Below are 18,844 nucleotides of genomic sequence, written 5' to 3' on the forward strand. Positions count from 1 at the left end.
GGGGGATGAGCAGTGGGGGGAGGTTCTGCTGTGGGACTGTGGGACAGGGAAGTGGGGATAGGAATGGAAAGGAGGCCAGGAGACACAGGAATGTGACAGGGATGGGGATGTGGGTGTGAGGCATGGGGACACCAGGACAGGGACGTGGGTATGGACATAGGGACAGGGATGGATACCAGGACAGGGGGACACGGGAACTGGGATGGGGACAAGGGTATGGGCATGGGGGCTGGGATGTGGACATGGGACCACAATGGTGAAGGGATGCCATCCCTGACCTGTGCAGACTCAGAAGCTGGGTGCATGTGAATCTAATGGGGTTCAACAAGGCCAAGTGCAAGGTGTTTTACTTGGGTTGGGGCAATCTCAGGCACGTCTACAGACTGGGTGAAAAACTCACTGAGAGCAGCCCTACTGAGAAGGACCTGGGGGTCCTGGTGGATGAAAAGTGGAATGTGAGCCAGCAGTGTGTGCTGGCAGCCTGGGAGGCCAACAGCATCCTGGGCTCCGTCAACAGAGCGGTGATGGCAGGGTGAGGGAGGGGATTCTTCCCTTCCACTCTGCCCTCCTGAGCCCCTACCTGGAGTACTGCGTCCAGGACAAGGGGGAATGGCTTTAATCTAACAGGAGATGTAGGTGAGATGACAGAAAGAAATCCTTCCCTCAGAGGGCAGTGAGGTGCTGCCCAGAGCTGTGGGTGCCATCCCTGGAGGTGCCATCTGTGGGGCAGCCAGTCCATGGCAGGGTCTGGGCCTGGATGGGCTGTAAGGTCCATTCCAACCCAACCACGCTGTGATTCTACACTGCACTGCTCCACAGCAGGGGGCTGTACTGCACCATACAGGGCTGCAGTGTGATGCACAGGGCCATGCAAGGCCATACAGGACCGTACTAACCCATACTGGGATCCCCACAGGGCTGAGGGATCACCCTGCTCCAACAGGCACAGAAACCCCCAATGTTCCCTTCAGAAAGCATCACAGAATTAAAACAAGAAAGAGAGAGAAAAAAAGCCTCCAATGGTGCAATCACCCTTTTTTCCAACATTTTTTTTTCTTTTTGCTCTAAATCTATTGGTTGTGCCCCAGCCAGGCGGCCTCGCGGCTTTATTCGCAAATAACTCTTCTTTGGTAAACCCAGAAAAAAAAAATAAAGAAATCAAACTCAACAACTCGAGAGCAAAAAAAAAACCAAACCCAAACGACCACGAAGCACTCCCAACCTCCAAACAACGCCCGGAAATCACAAACCAACCCAAAGCCAACCAGGTGGATGGGATTAGAAGGAAAAATGAAAAGAAAAATCACACCCAAAGCGGGGATTTTAATGGGAAAACCGCGCCGTGGGGCCGGGGATGGGGGAAGCCTACAGGGGGGGTTCGCTGCACAGCACCACCTCCAGCTCCTTGCGGTACAGCTTGCCGCCGTCTGACAGGTTCATGATGCTCCGGCGGTAGTTGGTGAGCTGCTGGATGCTCATCTCCTGCGGGGAGGTTTTGGGGTGGCGGGTGGATGGGTCTCAGGGTGCCCTGGACCCCGTGGGTTTGGTGCCGCCCCGTTCAATCCCTGCTTACTTTCTTGTTCTTCTCGTAGAGGTCTTTCAGCAAGGCGTCCAGCTCGTGCTCGTCGATGAAGCCGCTGCCGTCCTGGTGGGGTGAGTGGGAATGGGATGGGAGCCTGGAACCCACCCAACAGCTCCCAAACCCATGGGAGGAACAACGGGTGTCCCAAGGAGATGACAGCGTTCACCCTGACCTTCCCCCACAGAGATCTCAACCTTCATCTCAACCTTCCCCATGGAGAGATCCTAAATCTTTCGCCAGAACTTTCCCCAAACCTTCTCAGCCCCATGGAACGAGCACGGATCTCCCCAAGGAGACCCCATCCCAAACCCTCTCAGTCCCATAGAGGAAACAAGAGATCTCCCCAAGAAGAACCCAGCCTTCACCAGAGCCTCCCCAGAACTTTCTCATTCCCATGGAGAGAGCAGAGACGTCCCCTATGAGACTCCAAAGCCTTCACCAGGACCTTCCCCAAACCCATTCGGTCCCGTAGAGGGAGCAGACATCTCCCCAAAGAGACGCTGACCTTCACCCCAACCTCCCCCAATCCCTCCCAGCCCCATGCAGGGAAGACATCTCCCTATGGAGACGCCACCCCAAACCCTCTCAACCCCAAGGAGGGAGCAGAGATGCGCCCAGTGAGAACCCAGCCTTCACCCAGACCTCCTCAGGATCCCCCCAGCCTCATCCCAGTGACACAGGGCCGTCCCAAGCCGCTCTGTCCCCAGGTCCCTATTCATACTGGGGCTCCCCGTGTCCTCTCCCACCAACCCCATACCTTATCATAAAAAGCAAAAATCGCGTTGAACTCCTCCGAGGACAGCTTCATCCCCTGGGCAGCGAGAGATGGGGATGTGAGGAGGCACATTGCAAGCAGGGGGGGTGGGAATTATAACTATAATAATTATTTTTTTACCTGAAACTTAAGAAGGAAATTTTCTTGCACAGGCAGCAGTCTGAAAAACAAGGGACGGATGGGAGCAGTGAGCCGGGCTTCCCAAAAAACATCACGTTGGTGACCAATGTGTGACCAGTGCTCCCAGCCCTCCCACGTCTCTGTGGCAAGGAGGGAACCTGATTTGGCCAAAAATCACTCTTTTTTCCCCCGTTCTTTTCTTTTCCAGGGTCAGTTTGAGCCTCAGGGCAAAGGGTGGGGATCTGAAGGAAATGGGAACCCAGAGGGGTCTGGGCAGAAGGGATGAAGGCACCTGGAAGCAGCCTTTTTAGAATACAGATTTTTGGCTTTTTTTTTTTTTTCCTTAAAAAAAACAACAGGTTAGTGAGGCCAGACGGGTAGCAACCTGACTCAAAACACCTCCTGTGGGTGTCTTTGGGGTTTCCTCTTCCTCCCCACCGCTCGTGGCCTTACCGGGACATCTCGGAGAGGCCCAGTTTCCCGTCCCCGTTCATGTCAAACATCCGCAGCTGTTGGGACAAAAGCGGGACCGGGTCACCCCTCGCCCCATCCCTCCCTCCTGCTGCAACCACGGGACCATGGAAGTCCAAAAGGCCACGTGGGGGCCAAGCCCAACGTCCCCACTGGCTGCCACATACGATGGTCTGCGTGTACTCCTGCAGCTTGGCCTCATCGTACGGCCGGTTCGCCTTCTTCAGCAGGTCCGACAAGAAGCCCTGCGAGGACAGTGCCACACTGTCTGCCCACTGTCACCTTGGGTGACGCCGGGGATGACGCCATGCAGGCAGCCCACCTTCAGCTCGTTGGCTTCGATGTAGCCACTGCGATCCGTGTCGTACCTCCTCCATGCCTGCAAAGGGGCCACCACGGACGTCACCATGAGTGGTGCCACACGGGTCCCAATCCTGGTGACGATCCCGCAGCATCCCAGTGGAATGGGGACATCTCCCACCCGTGTCATTATGGGGACATCCCACCCACGTCATCACGCTTCATGCCAGCTGCTGTCCGTGCTGCTTCCACCCATGGGCTGGATGCCTTCCAAACCACCTTCAAATGCCACAGTCCTCACCACAACAGACCCTAAATATTTAATTACCCTCCCCAACTAAACTCTGCTTCCAGATGTTGACTCCGGCTTGGAGCCTGGGGTCAGTGCCCAAGGAGAGCATGATGGCCGTGCATCATCACTTCACGTCTCCAAAACCCAGCTGGCTTTCGGTAGCCCTACAGCACCCCCAGCGCATCCCTAAAGCACTCAGCATGGAGGCAGGGTGCTCAGCGGCCCCAAAACCCACTGCCCTCCCTGCTCACCTCCATGAACTCCGAGCTGGAGCCCACATGCTGGCGGAAACACAGCAGGAAGTTCTCCTCCGTGGGCAGGATCTGGGCCAGCTGCAGGGACAGCCGGTTTCAATGGAGCACGGCACACACCCCAGCTCCACCATCCCTCATGGCCCCGCAGCCCCGTCCTCTTCCCGCATCCCTCACCTCTGCCATCTCGATTTTGCCATCTGCATTTTTGTCATACTTGTGCATGAACTCCTTCATCTTGTCGCCCAGGCTGTCCCTCTTGGAGTCCTGCCAGCAGCAAGAGGGGTCGGGAACATTTTCCCTATCCCGTCCCATCCCAGTCCCCATTCTCATCCCTGTCCTCATCCCATCCCACCTCCACCTCCATCCCCACCCAATCCCCACACCCACGTCCATCCCAACTCCATCCCATCCCCATTCCTGACGCCGTCCCATCACCATCCCTGGCCACGTCCTTATCCATATTCCCATCCACGTCTTCATCCTCATCACCACCCAACTCCCATCTCCATTCCATCCCCATCCCATCTTCATCTTCATCCCATCTCCATCCCATCCCACCCCATCCCAGTCCCCATCCTGTCCCCCATCCCCATCTTCATCCTCATCCCATCTCCATCTTATCCCATCCCCATTCCCGTGTTCCGAGAGAGGGGACACAGGACACATAACCTGGTTGGGGTGACACCAAATGGCCCAAGTGCCACGGCCACCAGCATCCCAGCATCACACCAGGAGCTGATGGATGACCTGCGCCTCAGTTCCTACCCCCTCCCCCTCTTCCAGAAGCCCCACAGCTCCTCTATTGCTTTTAATTAGCACTTCCTCATTAAGGCTGGATGCCGCCAGCGCAGCAGCATGCACACCCCACCCCAGCGCTGGTCCCTACACGCGGGGCCACACGGTGACCTTACCACCCCGGTGCCCTTCCTGGCACTTTCCAGCTCCTGGAAGAAGTTTTCCAGCTCTTTGCCTTCGATGTAGCCATTCCCTGGGGAGGGGGAAGAAAGGAAATGAACCCCCCTTGTGTACGCAGAGCAGGGATGGGACGGGGGTCCGATGCCACCGGTGGGACGCCGGGGGGGGGGTGTGCAAAGCCCCGGCCACCTCAGCCCACCCCAACCACCACCCCAGAGGGTCTTCTAGAGCCCTACAGCCCCCCACAAGCCCTGGGGGCACAGAGCCCGGGGGGCTGCGTGGCGCTGGGCTGCGTTTCGCTCTCTTTGCATCTCTGGGTTTTTTGCATCTTTCAGTTTGTGCTCCGGTTCTTTTTGCATCTTTCGGTTTTTTGCTTTTGTTCTTTTTGCATCTTTTCAGCTTTTGCTTCTTTTTCATCTTTGTAGTTTTGCCTATTTTTTTTGTTTTTCTTCTCTTTCCCTTTTTTTTTTTTTTTTTGCTTTTTCTTTTCACCCTCTTTTACCTTTTTTTTTTTCTTTGCCTTCACCCCTATTTTTTCCTTTTCCCCTCCTTTTTGCCTTTTCTCCCTTTTATTTTTTTTTCCCCCCTTTCCTCTCTCTCTGCTTTCCCTTTCCCCCTTTCCATCCCGCTCTCTCCCGACAAACCACCGCACCGAACACCCCGACCCCGTCCGGGCTCCGCGCTCCGCTCCCATCGGAGCAGCACCGCATCGCCACCTCCACACGGCGAGACTTCGGGACCCGCACCGAGCCCCCCGACACCCCCAACTCTCCCCGTTCCCCATCACTTCGCACTCCCCCGTCATCCCGGCTCTCACTGACCGTCGGCGTCGAAGTGCCGCCACACGTCGAGGAACTGCGAGGCGCTGAGCTCCGCCAGGTGCAGATGCGGGGCTCGCTGCCCCGCCATCTCCCCGCCGCTGCCCGCCGCCCGTCGCCGCCCCCCGCTTTTATACCCGGCCGACCCGCGGCCGCCAGGGGGAGCGCGGCACCGCACCGCACCGCACCGCACCGCACCGGGCGGGGAGGGATGCGCCGCGTCATTGCCCGGCTCCTGTGCCACCTGCCTCTGCCCAGTGTCACCCAGCCCTGCCCCGTGCCCCCTGCCCTGCGTTAACCGCCTCGACCCGGTGCCACCTGCCCAAGTCGCTTCCCCTCGCCCCGTGCCGCCTGCTCAGTGCCTCCTACCCCCGTCCTGGCACCCATCCCTGCCCCGTCACCTTCCCCTGCCCTGTGACACCTCTCCCTTCTCAGCGACATCTGCCCATGTCATCTATCCTTATCTACTTTAGTCCTCTGTCTCCCACCCCTGTCCCGTGTCCCCTACCCTCGTCCCACGCTTCTGCTTGGTGTCCTCTATCCCACCCCGCATCACCCACCCCTGCCCTCTGCCACCTACCTCCTCCCAGCACCCTGACCCCTGCCACATACCCCTGTCCTCCCATCACTTTGCCCCTTCCTTCTGTCACTGCATCTCTCCAGGCATCGTCACCCCCTCCCCACGTCACCTGCCCTGGTCCTGGGCCATCTGACCCCCCCTCAGGAGGAGAATTTCTGCCCCCTTCCTCCTCCCCCCAGACTGGGCAGGGACAATTCCCATGGCCCAGCACACAGCATCCCAGGGCTTTGGGCACCGCTGTCCGGCAGGATGCGTTGCCATGGCTACAGGGGTGGAAAAAGATAATTCACATCCAGAGCTCTCAGCTGATGGATGTGATTAATTAAGGATGGGAAGAACGCAGGGACGCTCGGCACAGGGCAGGGATGCAGCCCTGGTGTCCATAGGATGCAATGGAGTGTGAGGAGCTGAAGCTTTGGGGAGTAAGTTTGGGGGTTCAGGATCTGGCCCCATTGCTTTTCCTTTCCTCTCCCTTTAAAGTTTCACCCCTGACAGATGCAATACGATGTGGCCAAGAGCAGCATATCCTTGCAGTGCAGACCATGGGAAAAACCAGAAAGCCCTCCGTTCAAGGGCAGATTTTTGGTAGAGAGAAATGTCTGATGGAGTTCACTTAACTTGAGGGCAAAGCACAGGCTTTTTTTGGCACCTGCCCATCCTGAAACAGACCCCATTCAGGTCCTGCTGGGTTCCTTGCTAACCCCCAGCACCAGAACAGCAAACACAAAAAGCCCCTTTCCAGGATCGCAGCAAGCTTTATTTCCCCCCTGGCACCGCCGTGCCTTTGGAAACCCATCAGCAATAAAGGTGGTTGGGCTGAAAGCGCCTCAAAACCAGACGGATCCTCTCATTCATGGTAAATCTCCCCCTCATTTCAGATTGGGCGTTGGGCAAAATTTCTTCTTGGACTGAGCAGTGAGGCACCGGCCTGCAAGGAGCTGGAAGAGCCACCATCCCTAGGGATGCCCAAGAGCCCTGGGGATGAGGCACTGAGGGACGTGGCCTAGAGCGGTCATAAGCACGGGTTGATGGGCAGAGATTGGAACTAGATGATCTTTAAGGTCCCTTCCAACCTAATCTATCTACAGTTAGACTAGGAAGTATTTCTAGAGAACAATTTGGCAAAGGTAGAAGAGTCATTTGGTAGATGTTGGGAACCCATACGCACAAGGCTTCACCCTAAAAGCTGCCTTACGTGCAGTCCCACCCTACAGCCATCCTTGGAGCCCACCACCTCAGGGAGGGCCAATGGTGCTGGAGGAGCCCAGGCCCCCACCCAGAGGCCTCCCTGCACACTGCAGCCCAGCCCGATGCTGCTTAATTAACGAGGCCACCTGAAATCCCAGCCTTAGCTACGGCCAACCGCACAGCTGCCTTCTGGTGCACTCGAGAGGCTTTGTATTTACCAAGTATTAATTAGATGAACATGAAGCACCATTTTCCAGGCAGGGAGATATTAGCCAGCCTCCCTCTGCCCTGTAACAAAACAAGCACAGGCTGGGATGGGTCTGAGAAGGGAGAGGGGAAAGTTGGCTGCTCAGAGAGCTGGTGCTGCCCCATCCCTGCACACAGCCAAGGTCAGGGAATGGGGCTGTGAGTGCTGATGGAGCTGTGGGTGTCCCTGCTCAGTGTGAGCAGACGGCCTTTAGGGTCCTTTCCATCGCAAACCATCCTATAATTCTGATGGTGCCAACATCTGCATCGCTCCCAACACAGCATCATCCCTTGGTACCAACACAGAAGGCTCCAAATATCCACCCAGACAAATTCACTGAGCGCAGCATCCTTCTGTGCCCCAAGGCAAAGGGATGTCACAGTGGGCTGAAGCCTGCATGGAGCGCTGGCGTGCAATTGATCCACTAAATTTAGGAAGGCAGATTGGAAGCTCTCCACGATGAGCTGGGCTGCTGGGTTCAGCCTGTGTCATTGGTGAGAGCTGGCTCTGACTCCATGGGCTCGATGGAGAGCTCCAAGATAAATGAATGTAAAAAGTCATCTCGTAATTACAGCCCCTGCTTCACACTCAGCCACAGTCCGACCTTTGGGGGATAATGAATAATGCATTGATATGGGGAACAGTCACCTTTCCCTCATAGCCCATCAGCATAACGAGAGCACAGTGGCTCCTGATGTGTCCTAGGTTCAATTTCTTCATGGAAAGCTCAATCTTTCCACAGGCCAGCAGAGGACTTTCCTAGGCCAACAAGGCAGCTGGCTACCAAAAAGGGGATCATTGCGGCAAGATTCAGAGCAAACCTCAGCATCCAACTAGCTAAAGCACAGAGACAAAGCTCAACCATCTCCTCCCAGTCGGGACATCAGAGTGGGACCATCCCAACCAGAAAGAGAAACCAACAATCTGTTCCAAACTGGAAAACACTGGGTTCCAAACTGGGACCAGCTCACCAAGGGCTCTCCCTTGGCACATCCTAGCATCCACGCGCTGTGATTCGGATGCTAAACGCTTGAGGTCAGGGGGAACTTGGGCCAAGCTTGCCGATGAGGTGCACAACCAAGTTCTGCAGGGCTTTGGCCTGGGCCGCTGAGACGCGCAGAACGTCTTCGTGGCTGGCTCTCTCCTGGCTGCCATAGCTCATCACTGCCGTGTTGGTGATGAGGGACAGCCCGAGGACACACAGGCCACAGTGCCGGGCCACGATCACCTCTGGCACGGTGCTCATGCCTGGGGAGGAGAGGAGCAGGATGAGCGGAGCTGGTTTGGATTCACAGCAAAAGAGCTCTCTGAAAGGAGGTCGTGCCAGGGGAGGTTTGGGTTGCATAGAAAGAGCAGTGAAGCAGTGACAGCTACCCCACAGGACAGAGGGAGTCACTGTGCCTGGAGGTGTCTCAGAGCCGTGGGGATGTGGTGCTGAGGGATGTGGTGGAGTAGGTTGGGGTTGGACTTGGGGTCATGAGAGGTACTGCAGTTGCCATCCCTGAACAGCCAGAGCTCTTGTGGAGGTCTGCTTTGTAGGGAAAGGCACAGCAAGAGTTCCAGAATGTTAAAGATCATGGAAAAGCACAATTATTTTTGATTGGGTCCCACTGAAGTGGAGCCACCTGAGCATGGGATACGTATGACTTGGGAAATAAGCAGAATATTGTGCTTGGCTCCTCATTCTAGACACCATATGCACACAGACTCGCTCCGCAGATCCATCCTAGAAGACCAAAAAGGTCAGCCTTGTGCAGGACGAGTTGTTTAACCCATTGCTAAGCACCCATTTGAACCACAGAAGCCTGGCCCATGCAGCTCACCCACAGCGTCTGCTCCCAGGGCCTGCAGCAGGCGGCACTCGGCGATGGTCTCATAGCAGGGACCTGCCATCATGCAGTACACCCCATCTCGGGTGAAGCCCAGGAAGCCCAGCTCCTGTGCACTCTCCATGGCCAGGCTGAGCAGATCTTGGTCATAGGCATCAGACATGCAGGGGAACCTCACGCCGAACCTGCAAGGCACAGGGAGGCACAGGGAGGCACAGGGAGGCACAGGGAGGCACAGGGAGGCACAGGGAGGCACAGGGAGGCACAGGGAGGCACAGGGAGGCACAGGGAGGCACAGGGAGGCACAGGGAGGCACAGGGAGGCACAGGGAGGCACAGGGAGGCACAGGGAGGCACAGGGAGGCACAGGGAGGCACAGGGAGGCACAGGGAGGCACAGGGAGGCACAGGGAGGCACAGGGAGGCACAGGGAGGCACAGGGAGGCACAGGGAGGCACAGCCATGCTGATACTGTGGCTGCCGCCTCCATCAGAGCCCCGCAACACTCAGCCCCCAGAGAACGGGGGAATGGTGGGGATGCCAGGCTCATCAGCACAAGCTTCTGTCCTGGTGGCATTTGTGCTGGATTGAATCCCTCGAGACCATCCGTGTGCAGAAATAACACCTGTCTGAAGGTTTAGCTTCTGTATTTGGTGTTACTGGATGTGTTGTGCTTCAAGGCTGGGTCTCTTGCTTGCTTTGGATCTCAAGACACCAACCCAGTCCTGCTCCTGACTGAGCAAATCCTTCTATTGTTTCAAGGACAGCAGAAGGAGACTGCCCAGATCAGTTCAGCACGCTGGGCCAGGTCCCTCATTCAGGCTATTAAAGCTCCTGGATGGCTTTCCTGTTCCTCCTATTGAATGTTCAGAGCAGTAGTGGCTTGTTTTATATTCACAAGCACTAAAATATTACAAACAACTCTCCAGTCCAGTCTGAGGGAACAAGCATTCATCAGCATGAAAATCACTTCTTTCCTGAAGGATGCCCAGCAATGGTTCAGGCCAATCTCTAGTTTATTAAATCAAATCTGCAGATTCTTGCCTATATTCCTTTTCCACATCACTTCATTGCCTCCAGATTTTCCTAGCTGTGCTTTGATAAATCCTTCCCGGTGGCTGAGCGGGTCCAGCTTTTAGAAGGAGTTTGCTCTGCTGAAGCTCGTATGAATCAGCCTGCAAAGTCTTGTCGGACCTTTTGCCCATTTTGGTGCCTCTGTCAGCACTGCAGAACTCCCCAGGCACTGCAGTCTGCACTGAGAAGCTGCTTCTGGGAGGCAGAGAGACAGCCACGCTGCCTTTGAACTCTGCCCAGATGAAGCTGCTGTTGTTTGGCTGGTGTTTGTCCTCCTGTTCCTGAGTGATTTTGCAGGTCCAGAGAGCTTCAAGCACTCCTCCACATGGCTTCTTTGCTTTTGGTTATCCTTCCCTCCCACCCATGCCAATATCTATGAAGATTTGAAAGGAACTGTCAACTAGAAACCAGGCACACCATCGTGCTGTCTGCCAGAACCTTCTTTTTGGATGGATCCCAAGTGCCTGCCCTGCAAACACATCCCTTTCATTCAGGTGAAGGTCCCAAGCCAATAATGCATTCAACTCCCTTAACTAAGCTTATCAGTGAGCTATCACCAGCTCCATTCCATCCTCTGGCTGTAGGCATCTGCCTGTCATCCAGCTTCTCCCCTGCCTGCTTGGTCAGGAGATCCTTCTTGTTGCTGTTATCTCCTTTTCATCACAGCCCATCCTTTCTTCCCTGCCTTGGATCCCCACTTCTCATTTTTTCCTTCACTGACATCTCATGCTCCCTTCTGTGCTCAGCTCAAGTCCTCCAGCCTGGCCTGGGACCATTACAGCATTCCTAGATCCTAGACCTCTCAGATCCCCAAATCCAACCCCACCCCCACCATGCCCACATCCCTCAGTGCCACATCCCCATAGTTCTTGACCACCTCCAGGGATGGTAACTCCCCATCTTGGGCAGCTGTGCCAGCGCCTCACTGCTCTTTCTGAGAAGAAATAGTTCTCAATATCCAACCTGAAATCCAATCCCTTACACTCTTTTCAACCCTACTTGGCAGCCAAGTAGGGGATCTGGTGCATCCCCTCTGGTGCTATGACCTTGCCAGAGCTGGTTGCCCTCCACTATACAGTGCCTCGGGAGGGATCTGGGATATAGATTATTGGGATGAGAGATAACAGCTTTATGCTGTGCCAAAAGAGGTTCCCAGTTTGATGAGCAGGTTGCTTGCCTCGGGGAAGCTGAGTACAGCATCCACCTCTCAGTACTTGGGGTTGAGGAGCCATCTAGGGACTAGGAAAGATGTAACCAGCTATAGCACAGCTTGGACATCAGTGTGAAGGAGATGAATGAGGATAGGAGCTGTGCTGGAGCCTGGAAACAACCCATCATGGAGAGGGTGGTGAGGGGCTGGCACCAAGAAGCACTGGTGCCCAGTTCCTGGAGGTGCTCAAAGCCAGGCTGGATGGGGGCCTGGGCAGCCTGATTTCGTGCCTTTAAGTGGTTGGCAACCCTGCCCACAGCAGGGGATTGGATCTGCACGGATGATAGTTGAGGTGTCCCATCCAACCCAAGCCATTCTGTGACTCTACAGAGCTGTTTTAAGGCAGTAATATTGAACCTCCAGCAAACAACAATTTTGCTTTTGCTTTGCCCATTGTAGGAAGGGGAAGCAGCCTCACCTCTCATCGTTTGGTCCACGCAGCGGGTTCTGCCCTCCCATGCCAAACATGCTGATGTGATCTCTAATGAGCATGATGTCCCCCACCTGAAAGTTGGGGTTCAGCCCCCCGGCAGCATTGGTGACAATCAAGATCTCCACCCCCAGGAGAAAGAAGACCCTAATGGGAAAGGTGACCTGCAGGAACCAAAGAGATGAGTCCTGTGAGTGCCACAAGTCTCAGCTTGGGTGCTTGGTGTTCCAGCCACGTGGCCTTGGCAGAGGTGGGATGAATCAGTAAACTGAGAAGATGCAAGAGTAGAAAGAAAGATGAGAGAGATGAGATCACGGCGGACCAGCAGTGCAAACAAAGCTGAAGGAGGCATTACATAGCTGGTCAATTGTCCCTGTTCAATTAAATATAACAGCAGAAAAGGACATGTTGACTGTGACCAAGAGCATTGGGAGCGCATGAAGGATGGGGAAGCAGGGCAGAGGGCTTGGAGCAGCCTGCAGTAGCCTTCCTGGGGAGAAGGGGAGACTGTAGGCAGCTTGTGCTATGCAGAGAGCAGCCTTTGGGATCCTGCAAGCAGACAAGTCCACCTTTTTTTCCCCCCTAATTTTAAATTTCTCCCTAATTTAAATAATTTCAATGTTTTTAAGCATATTAAAAAACTAATTTCAAAAAGAATTCCATTAAAATTCAAGCCCACATTTATTACGGTTGCACTGAGGTTAAGTAAATGCAGCACAAACAGAACATGCAGACAATTTTTTCCTCTCTGCCAAGGTCTTGCAGAGATCAAACCGCTGTGCTGATTGGAGGGGCTGCTTATGCACACGGACCCGGAGTTTAATTGATACACAAGCTTCTTACAGCAATGATGCGTTCTGCAGAAGCATAGAGATTGCTTTCTTAATTTCAGTTCATTCACATCAGATTGCCTCAGCAAAGTTTGAAGTTAAGGAATTGTTGGGAATGGGAAAAAAACCAATCCATTTTGAGGAGTGAGGAAGGAACTAGGATGGCAGAAGGTACTCCTACAATGCTGAACAACGCAAATAGTTGAATTTTCACATACGTGAGCTGGGAGAGTACATCAACTTATTCCAGCCAATGGAAAAAAACCCTAAGCTATACAAATGCACGAGAAGATTAAAATAGATTATTTCTATCACTCATAGTTTCGTGGTTGCAGATTCAAACCACGATTAAAATGACTGAGCCAAACCACGAAAATAATCTGCCTTGTACGATGTATGATCCTGCCCTAGGAGCGTGGCACAGCTATCCGGCTGACTGCCTTTCCCTCTGAATTCCTCATGTTATCTCATTGTAGGAGGGGGAGAAAGCCATTTTATGCTCATTGCCAGAGCCATCCTCCCATGGCTCGGTACCGAAGCACACATTAGTTTCATCTCATGCTAAAGACCTTTTTGGTGCGTGAATGATCCTCAGGACTCACCGTGCTGATGGAGTATCCCTCGTAGAAGTGGAAGCGCCCCTGCATGCACACACACGGCCGCCCGCTCAGCTCCCCAAACACCAGCCTGCCTTCGTGCCCTGACACTGGAAGGGAACAGCAGCATCACCTGGGGCTCGCTATTTTCAAGGGATTTCTCAGCTGGCTGCATAGCACACCTGAAATGGGAATTTCTGCTCACCATCAGGGGGGCCGAGAACACAGCGTTCCTCAATGGACCCTGAAGGGTCACAAGATGTTAAGAACAAGCAGCCAGAGATGAATTTGCTCTGACAGCCTGCAGAGGAACATCAGTTCAGAATGTTACAATTTCTTGAGTTTCTTTCTGCCTAAGAAGGCTTTTCTTTCGTTTATAGAATCATCTAGGTTGGAAAAGGCCATTGAGATCACCATCCATTGACCTAACCATCCCAACCATCTGTTGACCTAATCCCCAACGCTAAATTGTGTCCCTCAGTGCTACAAACACACCTCAGAGATGGGGAATCTCCACTCCAATGCTGAACCACAACTTCTTCCTAATGCCCGAAACCTCACCTGGTACAGCTTCAGGGAATTCATGATGAATTCAAACTTACTGGGACACGGAGGCCCTGGAGTGTGTCCAGAGAAGGGAATGGAGCTGTGAGGGGTCTGAGCACTGTGCGAGCAGCTGAGGGGATGGGGTGGGTCAGTTTGGAGAAGAGGAGCTCAGCAGAGAGCTCATGGCTCTGCAGCCCATGACAGGAGGCTGTGGGAGGGGGGATGTCAGCCTCAGCAACAGGGCGACAGGTGGTGGCCTCATGTTGAGGGTCAGGTTGGGTATTGGGAACAACTTCACCCCAAGAGCAGTGATGCAGTGGCACAGCTGCCCAGGGATGGGGGGAGTCACCGTCCCTGGGGGTGTCCCAGAGCTGTGGGGATGTGGCACTGAGGGACGTGGGCAGTGGGCATGGGCTGGGGATCTGAGAGGCCTTTCCAACCTTCATGACTCTACGATGAAACCGAATTCTTCCTTGGCAATAGCACAGTTGTTAGGTTGCAGCTACCACAGGATAGCACAATTAGGGTTGAAATGCAGCCCTGCAAATGCACATTTCACCTCTAAAGGACCCTGTGCCCAAAGCCAAGAGGTGTGGTGGATGCGGGTTGGAGTTACCCACATTTCAGAGTCATATCCGTTGCTGCTATGCTGACCTGTGCTCCGTGGGAAGTGAGGGATATCCTCATAGGGAAAGACCATCTTGTGCTCCAGCATATCTGCCAGGTCTCCCAGCCCGGATCCACAGATGATGGCAATCTTTGGGCACTGAGCAGTGCGGGCACGCAACCAGTCTGCTGTTTCCTTGTACACCTCGTAGCTATTTCTGCAGGAGGAGAAGAGGTCAGTGAACCTGTAACCCCATCCAAAGAATAAACTTCAAGAGATAAGAGTCCTGAAAGAGGCACAGGGGGGGAAAAAAAAAAAGATTTATTAAGACTAAAACGTTAGGAACTTCACTGCTATTACAGAAGATGTTTCTCTATAGCAATCACTTTTAATCTCATTTTACCCTTGGCCACAGGCAAGTTATTTGAATCCTCTCTGCCAGACTTATTTTATAGTGGGAACTGGCTAATGATACCTATATCACCCAGATGTCACAAGGCATAACAGTTCATGCTTCTGATGTGCATGAGTCTTTCCCCAGTTAGTGGAGGAATGGAAAAGCACAGTTTAGCCTGGAAAAAACTGCAACCTGCGTGTGTATGTGAGGACATCCAACCTGGGTTGGGGAAGTACAGGGGAGAAAGGTTCAGGGGCGAGCGGCATCAACTGAGATGGGGAACCCGCTTCACAAGTGTGGAGTGCCATCAGCTCCCAGGGCTTCCTTCCAGAACCAGGAACACCTCGTGGATCCAGTAAGGATGCTAAATGGGGATGCCTTGTTCTTCTTCTCCTCCCCCATGTGGTGGGCAGTGGGTTACACTCACAGTCCAGTCCTGGGCAAAGAGGTACAACAACGTGTCTATACGAAAACAGAAATTAAACCCACAAACTTAGCTTCATTTTCTGTTTTAGTTCTGTTTCTGTCATTTTGCCAAAAATAGATCTCATCCAATGCTGGTGTTACTTCGCCTGCTTTGAACTTGTCTTTGCAGAAGAGACACAACCTCAATATTCAGGTCTGACAGTCCAGTATTCTTCAAACACCGGAATCACAGCTCTGAAACTCAATCGATAGAAGAATCCCATAATCCTTCTTCAGACAGCACAACAAAGATACTTTCTGAAAGTCAATATCAAGGTTGATTGGAGAGGCTCTTCAAACCAATAGCATTTCCTGGGAGCTGTTTGGTTATCGCCAGCAATGAGTGGCAATGGTGGCCATACACATGGGAGGACCTGGAGTGAACCGACATGGCCACGGGCAGCAGGCTGTGCACATGGAAGGCTGCTCTGCCAAGCAAGAGGTAACAAGGATCAGAAACACCCCAGCGTGGTACAACTTTGTGACCCCACGGGAAGAAAGAACTCCTGCAGCCCTGAATTCGAGTGCAGCCACTCAGCTGAGGTGCTTCTCTGGAAAGAAGACAGACTTCATTTACCATGACATGTTGAATTTTCCAAGTGCACCGTAAGCTGTTGAAATAAGCAGAAGGTTTGAAAATGATGTTCCTGGAGCCTACGCTTGACTGACTGGCATTATTATCCCTTGCCCAACAACAGCTGTCCCAGGCAAAAATTAAGAGTGCTTTGCATATACCAAAGAAAAAAAAAGTCCCCCAAATATTCCCCTGTTGGATAACTGTAACACTTAGCTAGCAAAACCGCTGAATAATTGAAAGCCTTATTTAGAGGGAACAAAGAGAACGTAAACACAATACCCAAACGGATGATGTACCTGTGGCAGGCATAAGAAAAATAATGAGGTCACCAGCATCTGCTCTTTCACTGCACAGCCAGTCCCTCATCTCTTTGTTTTTGCTTTTTTTTTTTTTTTGGAAAAATAACATTAAAATTTAGACACTACCCCTAAAGCTCCAGAAATTTGGGGATGGAATGAATCCAATTCATTGACAGCTGAAGACGACGGGATTGACTGAACCACAGAGAGTTGCAGAGGGACTTTTCCTTTCCAAGCAGAACGTTAGAACGTTTCCTATCCAAATGTGTTGAAGATGCAGAGCACCACGGTGCCCAAATTCATTTGCTGTGCCCACTGCAAGCTTCTCTAGGGTCCCCCATCAGTGTGACCCAGCAAATGCAGCCCACACCCTGGATGTGCACGAGGTCTGTGCAAACTCCTTGACAGCCTGAATTAGCACAGAGCACCAAGCCCCCTGTAGCTATTCCTTCTCACACAATGCCTGCCTAATAATAGTGCTCGGTAGCATCGCTTTGGATTAAATCACAGGATCAGCTGAAAGCACAATCCCCTTCATTGTGAGGGCTGTCATCCGCTGGAGGAACACATCTGCTGCAGAGTGCAGGACTGCCATTGATGACATCTTTTGTGGCATGAAAAAAGGTCCTCGTTCTACTTCTGGCTCGGCTGAAAGCAAATCCACATAAAACGCAGGCATCTCACAACAAATAGATGGATTATATTTCAGAGGGGGTCACACACGTGTGTGCGGTGCACACCCATCTCCTGGTCCACAGCCTCTCCAAGGTCAGCTGCTCGCCGCTGTATTTCAGAACAGCAGCACCTGATGTGGGCAGATGGCCAGACCCCTTCTCAGTAATGAAACATTTACTCCTGAGCAGCCTCAGCCTGACATTTATTGAGTACCCAGCAAGGAGAAGAAAACACGGCAATGCGTTTCTCCATTCCCTTCCATCTCTGACGTCGGTGTATTCCCTATTGCAAGCATCTTACCTGTCCTCTTCTGCATAGGCCATCCTCCTCCTGCTCAGCCCAAGAAGGGGACAGCTGCTGGAAGCGAAGCCACAGCTTTTTTGGCCAGCTCAGGAGCAGAACCCAAGAGCAGGTAGGTGCCCACAGAGCTGCCGCCAGCCCCAGCTGGGCTCTGCTGTTCCTAATCCCTGGAGAGCAGGGGCACGTCGGGACAGCAGCTTTTCTGGTCTCACTCCACGACAAGCCAGCTCCAGAGCTCGGTGGAAAGCCCCACACATGCTTTTCTCATGCAGATGGAGCCTATGGAAAGTTCACGTGTGACTTTTCAGCAACCTCCCAGAGCAGCTGACAGCGAAGCTGCAGCAACGCACACGCGCTTTGCATCAACCTGCAGAGTCTGCAGGTCAACCCGTGCCACCCAGCACTGCAACGAGATGCTTCCACAACTCACGTTATCTTCCCGTTCATTCATGCTTGTCCTGCTAGCTCCCTGCAGTTCTCTGTTCATTCAATTGCTCCACTCACCTCAAAAGGAAATATAACCTCAAGTCGCAGCATCACAGAGATGGAGGGATTGGAAGGGATCTCTAAGGATCATCCAGTCCAACCCCCCCCATTCTAAACCTGAATGGTTACGTGAAGGGAGACATGGGAAATAAAACAGAGCCTCACCAATATACCCACCTATATATACACCTCTTCACCTTTGCAATTTCCAAAGACGTGCCCAAGACAGCCAAGAGCCAAAAAACCACAAGATGTTGGTGATAAATAGAGATGGTACACCCAGAAAGGCCACATGGGACTAAGGTTTATAAATATTCCAAGTAAGGAGAAAGCCTTGATCAGAGCTTGCAAACTCCAAGGCAAACTGGCCTGACGTGAAAAAAAAAAAAAAAAAAAAAAAAAGTGGAAAATTGAGCTAAACAAGTTCCAGATCTCACAGAATTTTGCAGCGCTTCCATCCACCTTCGCTTGTTGGCCTCAAAGACCACACATGAAATGCATCACTTTCCCAGTAAACATGCTGATAAAGATGGCTTTTCCCCACACAAAACCCAGCAGGCTGAGAGCAGAGATGGCTTTAGGCAGCACTGCACCAGAGGGGCCCCGAACCCCTCAGAATGCTGAGCTCGCGTGCCCTGCTCAGTGCCACCTGCCTGAAGTCCTGGGGCCACCTTTCTCTGCTCCTTGTGCCCCCTCCAGCCCACGCTCCTCTCACTGGCACTCAGCACATCCCTGAAGGCCATTACCTCTTTCTACTAAACTAATAAGTAGAGCAAAGCTGGGCCCTTAGCATTCATTTTCCATACAGCTCTTCAGTCTCAGAGTTCTGATGCCCCCCAGATACGTTCCCTTGTTCAGCCTTAATCTGATTACATTCATTAATCTGATCTTTTTGCAAAGCAGACAGGAGATCAGACAGCCCAAGAGCTCTTCCCAGTTTGTTCTTGTCTAGGACAATCTCTTCCCTAGTTCAGATTTACACA

At 53.0% G+C, this 18,844-nt stretch overlaps 2 protein-coding genes across 2 annotated transcripts; both read right to left on the bottom strand.

The window, feature by feature from the left end:
- Positions 1–1,023: 1,023 nt before the first annotated feature.
- CALB2 (calbindin 2) lies at positions 1,024–5,647 on the bottom strand. The gene is made up of 11 exons (XM_052685436.1): positions 5,531–5,647; positions 4,706–4,782; positions 3,969–4,058; positions 3,792–3,872; positions 3,271–3,327; positions 3,116–3,193; positions 2,931–2,986; positions 2,478–2,517; positions 2,340–2,393; positions 1,574–1,645; positions 1,024–1,482 (listed from the first exon to the last, which is right to left on the bottom strand). Exons 1-11 carry the CDS (start codon positions 5,616–5,618, stop codon positions 1,366–1,368), a joined length of 810 nt encoding a protein of 269 aa, XP_052541396.1. The 5' UTR covers positions 5,619–5,647; the 3' UTR covers positions 1,024–1,365.
- A 1,230-nt stretch (positions 5,648–6,877) lies between these two features.
- Positions 6,878–18,227, bottom strand: PNP (purine nucleoside phosphorylase). Its single transcript, XM_052685433.1, has 8 exons — positions 18,039–18,227; positions 17,806–17,879; positions 17,376–17,654; positions 14,710–14,879; positions 13,516–13,619; positions 12,072–12,247; positions 9,366–9,556; positions 6,878–8,790 (listed from the first exon to the last, which is right to left on the bottom strand). The coding sequence occupies exons 3-8, from the start codon at positions 17,396–17,398 to the stop codon at positions 8,579–8,581; spliced, it is 876 nt and encodes a 291-aa protein (XP_052541393.1). The 5' UTR covers positions 17,399–17,654; positions 17,806–17,879; positions 18,039–18,227; the 3' UTR covers positions 6,878–8,578.
- Between the last annotated feature and the right edge of the window lie 617 nt (positions 18,228–18,844).

Source organism: Tympanuchus pallidicinctus, unplaced genomic scaffold (assembly GCF_026119805.1).
Source record: "Tympanuchus pallidicinctus isolate F22 unplaced genomic scaffold, pur_lepc_1.0 scaffold22, whole genome shotgun sequence".
In the NCBI taxonomy this organism is placed as follows: Eukaryota; Metazoa; Chordata; class Aves; order Galliformes; family Phasianidae; genus Tympanuchus; species Tympanuchus pallidicinctus.